The sequence below is a fragment of the Pistacia vera genome, unplaced genomic scaffold (genome assembly GCF_008641045.1).
Source record: "Pistacia vera cultivar Batoury unplaced genomic scaffold, PisVer_v2 Contig284, whole genome shotgun sequence".
Taxonomy (NCBI): Eukaryota; Viridiplantae; Streptophyta; class Magnoliopsida; order Sapindales; family Anacardiaceae; genus Pistacia; species Pistacia vera.
In genome coordinates, this window is record NW_022196095.1 from 1,200,382 (window position 1) to 1,213,890 (window position 13,509).

Genomic DNA, 13,509 nt, shown 5'->3' on the forward strand with positions numbered 1-13,509 from the left:
GTTAGTATACCGTTATAATTTATAATAAAATGATTTAATAAACATTTACCTAATTATTTTTCTACCGTTTATTTTAACACTAAAAACTTAACTATAGGTAGATTTATATTATTACTGATAGAATTTGAGGTGAGTTTAACTTCTCACCCAGTAAGGCCTTGTTGAATGGGAGGATTACACCCTTTTAGGGCATCTCCAACCCAACGCCAAAACACCAAAATGGTGTGGAAAATGTGTTCCAACCCATCGTCAAACACTACACCAAATTGGTGTAAACGAAGTGACACTGTTCACTTACACCAATTTGGTTGGGCATTGTTCATATACTATAAAATATATTTAATTTTCTTAATTTTCTTATTTGTATTTATGTTAATTTGATTATTATTTATATTAATATTTATAATATAATAATTATATAATTCAAAAAATGATGAAAAATAAAAAAAATGATCGTAATGTTGATGCATTGATTGAGAATCAGATGGAAGCGCCAACTCCCGAAGTTGAAATTGTTGTAGATGAAAATGTCCGATTTCAAAATTTTCTTGCTCGACATAGCGAAATCAAGGATACAGAAGCTCACCATGTTCTTCGAAATACATTAATGGATCATTTATATGAAGAATATACCAATTCGGAAAATTAAATTACTATCAATGTGAAATTTTACTTTTGTGTTATTGTTATTTTATTTTATTTTATTTTTTGGTGGCATTTTATATTAGATGTAATGTTTTTCTTTATCAAATGTAATGTTTATTTGATTAAATAAATGCTTAATTTTATTAAATTAGTATAATTTTTAAAGTAATTATTATTTAATAAAAATATCATTCTCAATAATTAATATATACAAAAATAATTAATGAAATACATTAATTGTTGATTATTAATAGAAAGAAAAAGAAAAATAATATTCTAATGAATATTCTTTTTGGTGTAGTATTTGATGCAATAGGTTGGAGATACAATAGTGAAATACACAAAAAATCACACTAATTTGGTGTGAAACTTGCACCAATTTGGTGTTTGTGTTTGGAGATGGTCTTATAAACAAAGAGGCATAAGCATAAGCGTGTCTAGTCTGTGTGGGATTCCAATAATTACTATAATCAAAGCTAGATTTTTATATATATATATATATATATAATATATATAATATATATATATATATTAATATATATTATATATATATATTAGGGGATTTTTTGTTAACCCTAGTTAAAAATATTTTTTATTTTATGTAAATCAGTGCAACAAATTTACTTCTATTTATTTTTTTCCTTCTTTACGTAAATCAATGCAAAATATACTTTAATTTTCATCAACTAATCTACATTTACTTTGTGTATATACGTAAGAATTACATCTCATTTGTGTTTTTCACAAAAATATACTGTAATTTTTTTTTTTTTTTTTGAATAAATTAAAGGATGTCCGCATTTGTATAAGAGATTCCCGTTTAATTTTCAGAAAATTTCAAATTCTCTACAATATCTTTCTGATCTTTTGTAATTTATGACATTCTTTCACAAATAAATGAAGGATTCGTACACTTGCGCAAGAAATTCCCTATACTATTTTAATAAGTTAAAGAGAGTCTCATGTTTTAGTATTGTACTATCTCTTACATTTTCATTTCGATTCTCAATTTTATTATGTAATTTTTTATGAAGGATAAAGTTCATTATATCTCCTGGGTTACATGCTATTCTTTCTTCATTTTAATTATTTTCTCAATCCCATCAAGGTTTGTCGAAATAATAATAATAATAATAAAAACATGATAAAGAAAATTTTACTAATTCATTTTATAACCGAGTTGTAGATAAATATCCGCACACATATATTCATTCAAATCCCTTTCTTATATTTGTCTAATAATTTTGTAGAAAAGATCAATATTTTTTTTCTTTCTCAAGAAAATAAAATAAAAAATTAAAGCAAGATTATTAGACTATAAAAAGGTGAGAAATCTAGAATATAATAGAGGAAAAAAAAAAAAAAAACTTAATAAAAACCACACCACAACATCAATTATAATTTAGCTAAGGTTTTTGTATCAGAATACATTATTTGAGGAAGATGGTTGATGACTTTGCATACCATATTATGGAGAGCCTAAATAATTAGTAATGATACAAAGAAATATTTTACACACACATGATGATAAACTAAAAATAATAATTTTGATAATAATATAGATGCTCCAATTAATTAATATCATAGGTATGATATATATAGTTGGAGCAAATCCTAGAACTGAAATATTTCATTAGGTATGGTTAGTGGGTAGTCAGTATTAGTAGTCATTTCTCCAAAGTCAGCAATATTTCCAATGTTCTCCTCTACCTGCAAAAATAATAAATAAATTATTGTTTGATTAATTTAATTATCATATATTAATGAATAAATGGTTAATTAATTACCTTATCTTGCAAATATTTATTTGCAGCTTTCAGAATTCCTTCCTGCAGATGAAATTCAAAGATTGCTTTATTAACCAAAGTGGAATATTGCTAAGAGAAACTATTTGAATTTACACAAAACTCTGGGTGTATTTGTTTTCCTATTCTGAAAATTATATTATATTCTATTTAATTTTTAAGTTTGTTAATTTAACTAAATACCTCCAATAAAAAAAAGTTTAAAAATTAACAAAAACACCCCCATACACCCTTTGGCGGTTGTGACAAGCTGCTGACTTTTAATGGGTGCGAGGGGTTTTTTTTTTTTTTTTTTAAGTTTTATATTTTATTGTAAAGGTTTTAGTTAAATTAACAAACTTAGGACGGTTTTATAATTTTCAAATTCTACCTTGTAATAACCAGTCAACTCAATTTTTTCAAAAACGTACCAAAATAATAAAACAAAAACCACCCAGATTGTATTCTACAGTACATTACGTATGAATCTATAATAACTAATATTAGTTTGCACTAATGTCACAAAACAGGTTCAAATTTATAAATATTATTATTCTTTTTCGTTATTAAATATCAGATTTGTAAATAATGTTAAAATATTGTACAAGGGCAAGTAATGATATATAAATGTATTTCAAAATTCAAATTTTTTAATAAGTATATTAAATAATTTATAATTAAAAATTAAATTTTGGTTGGTGATTTAGCTAGCCTGGTAATTCTTATGTTGATCATCGATCATCGTCGTAAACCTATGTTCAGAAACACTATTGTCAGTTTCAAAACTTAGTTCTTCATGATCAAACAATATGTATAATTGTTCAAATAATTATACCCTAAATTTATTTTTAAAGTTAGTCTTAGGATAGAACCATGGGAATGACCCTTTTGTATATAATTTCAAAGCTCAAATCTCAACCCACTCTTCCAATACATATATGAAATATGTATAATTCTTCCTTCCCAAAATGGTTACGAGAGATTCTCTTAGAACCTTACTGTCTATAAAAATATTTCTAACCAATTAGACTGTAAAGAAAATGACTACGCCAGTGATGTCATATATTTGTTCTCATTATGATCTATCTTAATTAATCCTATCTTATTCTATGATGTTTTTGAAACATGGAAATGATACCAAATTTAATATAGGAAATAAAATTGAAATTAGAGTTTAAACTAACCTTGTTCCTCAGCAGATTGATCTCTTGAAACATAATGTCCATCTACATATCCATTATAAATAATATCATAAGTTATAGTTCATGAACAATAATCAACAATATATATATTATTTTCATCATAAACAGAAACTTGAAATTAAAATTAGAATAGATTTACTGATACCTTTGCTGAGCGGATATGATAAATCCATATCTCAAGATGTTTCTCAAGCAGAAGAAGTTCATTCAATGTCATCGTCCCGGCTCCGCCTCCAAACATATAACTGCAAGTCAGCTTTATAAGAAGATTTTGACAGAACGACAGAAATTTATTCAAACAAAAATAGAGAAATCGTGACAGAATTTCTTTAAATTTGTGGGTTTGAACTTTTTTTTTTTTTTTAAAGTCTATTAACTTTAGGTCGTATTTTATTTTACTCTGCAACAGAAAAAAATACCGTATATCCAGATAAATTTAACATCTAGCTCCATCTTAACTATTATAACAATATTTAGCATCTTTTACTTTGTATTTTGTGAAATACACAGATGGATAAATTAATGTATAATTTTAGAATAATTAGGACAATTGTATGTATACCTGAGGCCTTTTTGGAGAATCTCAATCTCTTGCTTCAGCATGTTGATCTCCTCATTTGCATCCTGGTTTGACATATAACATATAATTAATTTTCCATTTTTGAAAAACACCAAGACGACACATAGCTACCAATTAATTTTTAATACAATATAAATGAATAAAGTAGACAGTTTATATATAGTTATTTGATATTTGAAAAGATGCGCCAGATCGAAATACAAATCAATTAGACTTTGATTTATGTCAATTTGAAAATTTATTTATACATAATAAATCTTAATGAAAAAGAGAAGTATTTCATGTCAAGATAATGTCAATAAGAAGTATTTCATACATGCATGAGTTATTTCTAATTAAGATGAATTGTTTTATGTGTGCATGTAAAATTTAACTCATACACATATATATTAATCTACTTATGTATTTTTATGAGTAAACTAATAATAAGGTTCTAGAATTTGGATCCATATATACGAGAAGTCTCGTGTGTGTATTTATATGATAAGAATTCTTGTGTATATAGGAATATGAGTTAAAAGTCCCCGAATTTGAGTTAACTTTTCATGAAAAGAATTCACAAGGCTTTTCAAATTTCTGTCTTTTTACTATCTTGATTTAACTCCTAACTTTTCCCTGTAGGTGTTGAGGTGTAAACTTTATATATTTAAAAAAAAAAAAAAAGCATTTATGTTTGACAGGGTAGAAAGACAGTATATAAAACTTGTTTTATTCTTAGGCCTAAGTTTCATGTAGCCGCATACTGGAGATATACAAATGACACATGCATATTAATTTGGCCATAAATTTTACGACCTAATGTTATTTTATTTTTTTTCCCAAAGAAAAAGAGAGAAATATATAGCAACTTCTGTCGTTGGGGTAATAAAGTTGTGGATGCTTTATCATCTTTTTACATGGTGGGATCATCCTCCTTTTGAATTTCAAAATTGTTTCCATCATGCTTTGGTTTCTCTTTCTTGTTTATCATCCAATTCCTTTTTTTCATTTTATTCATGATAATATATATAGAACACCATAGATCAATTTAAAAAAACTATAGCATGCATTTATCTTCTTCTTCTTCTTTTTTTCTATGTCATTTTCGTCTTATCTGGAATATATGTTCTTGATCTTATTACTACAGGGATCTGATGCTCCAGAATCTTTTTCAACACGTATGATTAATGATTTTATGCCTTTTGTCCCATATTCATTATCACCAAGTGTCTTTCTGACAGATATAAAGAGCTATAGAAAGCTGAATATATAAATTATGAAAATAAGAATAATAATAAATCACATACCGGCACTGCAGCAGGCTGCATCTCCATGGCTGCTTGTTCAGTCTGAGCCGCTGGATTAGCCTTCATGTACCTCTCTATAAGCCCTTGCATAGTTCTATTTACACACCATCAAAAATAAATAAAATAAATAAAATTTCATCTTTTCACATATATGCCTGCATGCATGCTTGAAGAAATTTTTTATATATTTTAATTTTAGTAGTATTTTATCGCATCGAAAACCATTAGTTGGCTTTCCTGTACATTGATGAAAGGTGTATTCCTCAACTTGTAATTTCGTCTCTTAGCTGTTTAAGAATTTTCGAAAAAAAGTGTACATAATATTTATGCCTGTGTTTTCGCCTCTTAGTTGTTTATGTTGAGCCAGACTTCATATTATTGATAGAACCTCTGTATCTAGGAATTTTCGAAAAAAAGAGTACACAAATATTTATGTGTGTTTGTGCGAAACAATAAGAGTGTGTATGCGTGCGTGCGTGCGTGCGCATGCAAAGAGAGCAGAAAGAGAGAGAGAGAGACCCTTTGGTGGCCATTTCATAAAGCTTTCCATGAGCGGAGAAGATGAAAACTCCAATCTCAGCATCACACAAAACGGAAAGCTCCTTAGCCTTCTTGAGGAGCCCTGCACGGCGCTTACAGAAGNAGAAAAAGAGAGAAATATATAGCAACTTCTGTCGTTGGGGTAATAAAGTTGTGGATGCTTTATCATCTTTTTACATGGTGGGATCATCCTCCCTTTGAATTTCAAAATTGTTTCCATCATGCTTTGGTTTCTCTTTCTTGTTTATCATCCAATTCCTTTTTTTCATTTTATTCGTGATAATATATATAGAACACCATCGATCAATTTAAAAAAACTATAGCATGCATTTATCTTCTTCTTCTTCTTTTTTTCTATGTCATTTTCGTCTTATCTGGAATATATGTTCTTGATCTTATTACTACAGGGATCTGATGCTCAAGAATCTTTTTCAACACGTATGATTAATGATTTTATGCCTTTTGTCCCATATTCATTATCACCAAGTGTCTTTCTGACAGATATAAAGAGCTATAGAAAGCTGAATATATAAATTATGAAAATAAGAATAATAATAAATCACATACCGGCACTGCAGCAGGCTGCATCTCCATGGCTGCTTGTTCAGTCTGAGCCGCTGGATTAGCCTTCATGTACCTCTCTATAAGCCCTTGCATAGTTCTATTTACACACCATCAAAAATAAATAAAATAAATAAAATTTCATCTTTTCACATATATGCCTGCATGCATGCTTGAAGAAATTTTTTATATATTTTAATTTTAGTAGTATTTTATCGCATCGAAAACCATTAGTTGGCTTTCCTGCACATTGATGAAAGGTGTATTCCTCAACTTGTAATTTCGTCTCTTAGCTGTTTAAGAATTTTCGAAAAAAAGGGTACATAATATTTATGCCTGTGTTTTCGCCTCTTAGTTGTTTATGTTGAGCCAGACTTCATATTATTGATAGAACCTCTGTATCTAGGAATTTTCGAAAAAAAGAGTACACAAATATTTATGTGTGTTTGTGCGAAACAATAAGAGTGTGTATGCGTGCGTGCGTGCGTGCGCATGCAAAGAGAGCAGAAAGAGAGAGAGAGAGACCCTTTGGTGGCCATTTCATAAAGCTTTCCATGAGCGGAGAAGATGAAAACTCCAATCTCAGCATCACACAAAACGGAAAGCTCCTTAGCCTTCTTGAGGAGCCCTGCACGGCGCTTACAGAAGGTGACCTGCCGGTGCACCGGGTTCTCGATACGCTTCATCTGAACCTTTCCACGAGCCATTTGGATTTGGTTTGATCCAAGTATTGATTGGCTTTTTTTTTTTTTGGGTATAATTTGCTACAGTGAATGGTGTTGTTTGTGTGCTTTCTCGGCAGCCAACCTCCGACTAGTGTGGACTAGCTTCGGGCTGTTGCAATACTCTTGGGGGATCCCTCTCAAAAACTTAATTAAAACTTTGCCTCTATTTTGAGCCTTCTTCAACCCTTAAATACTTGCCATGGATTCTCTTCAATCTCTTAAGCACATTAAAATAAGTAGTCTGTTTTTCCCTTTAATCTCTCACTTACCAGTCATTTTAAAGTCCTCTTGTTCTCTAATTTTTTTTTATTGATTGTAACGGTCCCACTTTAAAATTGGAATAAATGATATTGGCATGTTCAATCAAATCAAATGATGTGACATAATTTATTAAATAGTTCAGAGTGTACGGTGTCTGAAACATCGGAACCATGTTTATATTGCGAGAAATGAGCAGTAAATTCAGAATTTTATTTTGGAGAGGGTTAAAATTTTTTTTAATCAACACATCATAACCTAACAATGTTTCTTTTAAAAAATGTGGGGAAATGGTATTATGAGTTATGACAATGAATTTATCGCTCTACAAGCACGTATATTGAATAAAATCTTATCCTAAATACATTTATTTTAAAAACATAAAACTAACAGTAACTGCAATGGTTAAAATAAATGAAATAACAAAAAAAAAAAAAAAAAAAAACCTAAAATATCACTGCACTATCACATCACCATACAACCATTAAGTAAATTTGTGCCACAGTTGAGTTTTTCCTCTCTTGTATAGCTTTAGCTTGATGGTGATTAATAGTTATTAAATATATCAATTAGCATGACTTTAATATCATGTCGGTTATACCTGGGATACTACAGTCTTTCTCTGATCGGAGAGAAAATAAAGGCTGCAGAGAAATATGTAATTTCCTGGCTGCTTATTCTTCTTCAACTTCTCGTTAGTGGGTTAACAGTACGTGGCCCCCACTAAGTCGATTAATTTAGTGCTTTTTGGAGACCATTGGAAGATTGAGGAAAGGCTTTTTGTGGGCAAGTTTCAGAGTCTCGTCATCGTGTAATTTGCTTTTCATGTGCAACCCATCTCTTTCATCGACCAATGAGCTGCCCATATGTAGAGGTTCCCTCCCTTTTTCCATTCACTTTTTCCTTATTTCTTGGCCTTCACGCGTTGCCCTTAGTTTCTATGACAAAAATCTGATGCATTTCATAGCTTTTCAATCGTATAAACAATCTTCTTTTTCAAACTTTAGAATAAAAGTAAACCCTAAAAAGTCAGGACAGCACTTATCCAGCAGCCCCCCATCCCCCACCACTTATACTTTTTTCTCTTTATTTTTTTTAAATAATAAAATTTTCCCATCTTAACTTCGAAGGCAAGAATCTTGTTAAATCACTTACACTCAATAAAAACGCTAAAAGAGAACTCCCTTTGACAATCTAAATCATAAGTTGTCTTCTGAACCTCAACATTTGACACATGTAATCCTCCCCCATGTTGCCATTTGAGCAAATACATTTTCTCTCAATGCCTATGCATAAAGCTTCGATTTCTCAGGTCTTAACACAGATATCCCTGAGGTTTAGTGAAAGAAACAAAGAGATTCATGGATTTTGGAATAAATCACTTACACTCTTGTAATTGACAGATGTTTATGAAAGTTAATTTGATACAAAATGTTGGATATAATAACGGATGTACCTTTATTTTGTCTTTTGTACGTCCTGCCATAAAAAGAAGTTAATATTGACATTTGCCAAATGATTGAAATTTCAAATACATTAAATGATTTAAAAAATGTTAAACTTTGATATTTGATAAAACATCTGGGACATTAAAAACTAGTATTTTTCATTTTGTAGACTATTTTACCCTCATAATGATTACTTTTCACAAAACTTCGTCACTTATAGGGGTGTAATTATTCAATTCCGAAACCTGTAGATCCCTTTTTTCTATCACAAAATCTTGGGGATGTTCATGTGAAAACCTCTTGGATTCCATGATATCTTTGATAAACTAGCGATAAAGACATGAGGGATTAAAGTTACATGTTCACTCAATATTTTTTTCTTTCTCTTTTCCCGGATTTTTTTATTTATATGATGGCCAACATCGAACTGATGAGTTATTTTAATCATCTTTAATTGGTGTACAACATATATAAAAAACAGAAACATCAGATCAATGAATTGTAACAATTCCAATCCCTTAAAACTAAACCAAAAACCCAACAATAAGAACTAATTGAAAATGGATTTTAATAAAGAAGAGTATAGATGCCATGACATGACGCATGTATATTATGCATTACACACATAATTTTGACAAAAAATTACTTAAGAATCTTATTATTCCTACTACACTAAAAATATTTATAACAAAATAATAAGTATTGATATGGTACTTTATGTGGTCAGGTCATGTCAATAAATCATAATAATGTAATATATACGTACCAACATACATGATACAAATTTGAATTTGACTAATCTTTACAAGTTTTTGGAGATATATTCTCATATCATGCATCAATTATTGGGTAAATATTCTTATAGTATGTAAGATAAGGTAGAATAACTTATAACATGATGGGAAGATATATTTTTATATTTTAGCTTAATATTTACCTTATCAAAATATAAAATTTCCATACATATAGAAGCTTATTAAGAATTATTAAAGAAATTATTTCATTATTGATGAATAGGGTTTACTTTATATTACTCAAGAATTTGCTATTCCTTTCTTAAAGATATAATATGACTTTCTTTTAGAATAAATGAAGGGGAAAAAGTGACTGAAATAAGGACTATTCGTTTCTTTTTGGAGAGCGAGGTAATGGATTGGTGGTGATTAGTGGGGAATATTAGGAACATTGTGCATTTCTCATCTTGAATATAAGAAATTAAAGCATGATTTGAACGTTGCATTTATTGTATTTGTCTAAGTATCAAATTGGTATAAATATACAACTTGTTAGGTATCAACTTAAATACTAAATATACAACTTGGTACGGCAGTTAAACTTTTAGAATATGTTTCTTAGTATGGCATTTCAATGGCAGTTCAGAGCATCACTTTTAAAAATCACTTTACGGCTAAATTTGATCTTTTTGTTTATTATGTCTTTAATTTTCTAATTACTATGTGTTCCAACAGTGAAAATAGTTTAATCTTTTAATCTCTCATTATTGGAAAGTTCTTTCTTAATCACTTGTGTAATTCAATATTCTGATTGTATTACATTAGAAAGATGTTTTATTTCAACACCGACATTTGCATCAACAAAAAACTGATGGGAAAAGTACATCTTTGACCTTATGTAGCGACCATTGCTTTGTTTTTCTAGAAGAATTTAATTAACAAGAGTAGGGTTTCTCCATCATCAAAGCCGGATCAAATATTACTAAAAGACATGCCGATAGCATTTATAAACGTATATGTATGTATGAAGAATCAGCTTGACCAATGAACAAGAAATCAAAGAAGATATTGTTTTTCTTTTCTCTACCATACATTCCGGTCATAAAAGGAACACAAAGTTTGATTCCTGATTATGATAATGTGTTGACTATAACCAAAAGCTTTCAAGGGCTATCGATTTCTCTCTTTTTTTGTTTTTTTTTTAGTTTTTAATTTTTTTTCCCCTCCTTTTTATAAATGCATTTGTGATATTCTTCCTCGTCCCTCAAACTCTTAATTTTATTATTTTTTTTTTTTTAAAAAAAAAGTGGCTTTGATCCTATAAAATTATATACTTGTAAGTTTTTTTTCAATCAAACAGAAGAAATAATTCTCTATCTATTAATGTTTTATGAGTTAATGACTTGTGAAAAAATTATGGTTAATTCATCATTGTCATTGGACTAAAAGTAGCTAATGATAATCCATTTGTTGTTTATTTCATAATTAATTGCCATAATATGCAATTAAGATTGATTTTCTTTTGCTGTGAAATATTTATATAATTCCCTTAATTTTTACAGCATGGAAAGCATATAGGAAAGGAATTAAATTCAAACAAGAAGCACTAGACAGCCCGCATCTAAATTTTGTTAAGCTAACTTCCTTTTCTCTATCGTGAACCTTCTCTTTCCATGGTGCTTATTAGGGCTTTGACCTCTTGCTTAGCTCTGGACTTTCCTTATTTGAGCAATTAGAATGGACTAAAGCCTAGGGCAAAGATACGTCATACACTCTAATGGTGAAATTTTTAGGTATAAACAATGCACTTGCATCCAACTACCGAGATGCATATGAATGAACTCGCTGATCTTAATCCTTCCATTCAACAAGACCTTATTGAATGAAGAGTTAGACTCACCTCAAACTCTATCATGATATCAGACCCAGGTTCAGTTGAGCTAAGTACTTGATCAGTGAATAATGAGTTAGAGCTAGCAACTACCTCCATTAACAGGCATGACCCAACATGTATGCTTGATCGTGAAGGAGAGTGTTAGAGTCTCACACTAACTAGGCACGTTCAAGCTTACTAGTTTATAAGAAGGGGTAACCCTCCCTTCAACAAAACCTTATTGAGTGAGAAGTCAGACCCATCTCAAATTCTATAAGATCTGACATTTTCTTATTGATTGGATTCACATACATTTGTTGCATCTAAGACTTTTTATTTATTCTGACCTTTGTTCTACCATGCTTTATTCATATATACATGATTCCATGAATAAAATACATGAGAAATGGTAAAACACAATAACCAACATCAATTTAATTAGAATTTACGTCATTTTGGACCTGTCGCATGTCTTTTACATATATAAAACAGATATGAGATATGTATTACAAAGAAGACAAGTGTAAATCCGAAATGTTACAACTACGGTGTTTCTTATGAAGATTATTTAAAAATTACAAATATGTCAACTATATAAGTTAATTAAGATAACATTAAATTATATAGATGTTTTTCATAACTTAACAAAATTAATCAAGAATTACAAGGGGTTCTCTTCTTTTATCCAGATTTACTCAAAACTCATTTTTAATAAAATTACTTTAATTGATCCTAATTAGTGAATATCTTACCTATGTTCATGGTCATATAAATTCTAGGGGAGTACAAAAGAACCAGCCAGAACCGGAACCAATGGGTACCTGGTATTCCCTCACAAGGTAGGTTCTGATTCTAGAAATCAAGAACCGATCTGTTTCGGTTTTGGTTTTGGTTGCAAGGGTACTATGAATCAGAATCAAAATCGGAACTAAGATCTAGGTACTCGTTAGGAATCATGATTGAATTGTAATTTTTATAAACTATTGGGGGTCTATTGTAATTTTAAAGGATTTATTTGTCATTTTTTAAAATTAGGGGTAATTAATTTAACCTAAGTGCTCGGAACCGGAATCAGAATCAAAACCTATGTTTTAGGTTCCGGTTTCTGGCTTTTAGGAATCGGAACCAGCCGATTCCAATTCCAGTTTCAAATCCAAGGAATTGGCCGATTCTAGTTCCTTTGAATTTGGGCTAGTACCGAAACCCGCCCACTCCTAATAAATTCTTAAGAGCTTAATTAATTAAGCTTGTACTCAACACGCTTTGATTATTGAAATAATTTTGCAATAATTTTAATGTTAATGTCTTGTCTAGTGCAAGCCACTAAAAGCAGCCCAATTTTACAAATTAATAATCCAGATTCCCTCAACCAAACGATACAATTAATGTAAAATTCAGAGAACATTATAGCCAATCAAAATCGGATAGATTCTCTTAAGACTTTAGTAGTCTTTACGATTGAATTAATCAAATTAATTGGCCCCAATCTCCAACTTAGATGTGACAAGATGGAGAGACTATAAAAAAATAGCTTCAAATAACGCCATTAAAGAGTAAGGTAATGTATATAAATACCTCTCTTTCACGTAATAGTTAATTCTTATTGTAAAAGTTTTGAGTAGAAAAATCTAAAAATCAATATTTGTTTCCTCCGATAATATTATCACAACTTTTATTTTTATATATTAAAAAAAATAAGGGTTGATTTCTTTCACACTTAAGAGATAATCAAGTTTTAAACGTCTCAAAAATTTCTGAAAAATATTAAACATCTCTATGAAATTGTCAAAAACTCTTTAAAATTATATAAAAAACATCTTAAAAATATTTTAAAAATTTCCTAATTAGAATATTTTTAGTACTTTTTGAAAAC

General features: G+C 29.5%; 1 protein-coding gene across 3 annotated transcripts; it reads right to left on the reverse strand.

The window, feature by feature from the left end:
- Positions 1-2,028: 2,028 nt before the first annotated feature.
- LOC116134300 (agamous-like MADS-box protein AGL12) lies at positions 2,029-7,645 on the reverse strand. Of its 3 annotated transcripts, none has more exons than XM_031419989.1 (8): positions 7,180-7,645; positions 6,017-6,072; positions 5,498-5,591; positions 4,194-4,255; positions 3,777-3,876; positions 3,614-3,655; positions 2,433-2,474; positions 2,029-2,355 (listed from the first exon to the last, which is right to left on the reverse strand). In XM_031419989.1, the coding sequence occupies exons 1-8, from the start codon at positions 7,303-7,305 to the stop codon at positions 2,260-2,262; spliced, it is 618 nt and encodes a 205-aa protein (XP_031275849.1). In that variant the 5' UTR covers positions 7,306-7,645; the 3' UTR covers positions 2,029-2,259. The 3 variants fall into 3 exon arrangements, with proteins under 3 accessions (XP_031275849.1, XP_031275848.1, XP_031275847.1); XM_031419988.1 differs by having other exon boundaries at positions 6,017-6,099; positions 7,207-7,644; XM_031419987.1 differs by lacking the exons at positions 5,498-5,591; positions 6,017-6,072 and adding an exon at positions 6,605-6,698 and having other exon boundaries at positions 7,124-7,643.
- Positions 7,646-13,509: the final 5,864 nt, after the last annotated feature.

What these genes read in the sequence shown, in the direction of transcription:
- LOC116134300 (XM_031419989.1), bottom strand. Translation starts at nt 7,305, where the DNA reads ATGGCTCGTGGAAAGGTTCAGATGAAGCGTATCGAGAACCCGGTGCAC. An exon ending in CCGTTTTGTGTGATGCTGAG is followed by an intron (nt 6,073 to 7,179) that starts ATTGGAGTTTTC and finishes TGTGATGCTGAG; the next exon opens with ATTGGAGTTTTCATCTTCTC. An exon ending in TCAATCTGCTGAGGAACAAG is followed by an intron (nt 2,475 to 3,613) that starts GTTAGTTTAAAC and finishes TTTCATCTGCAG; the next exon opens with GAAGGAATTCTGAAAGCTGC.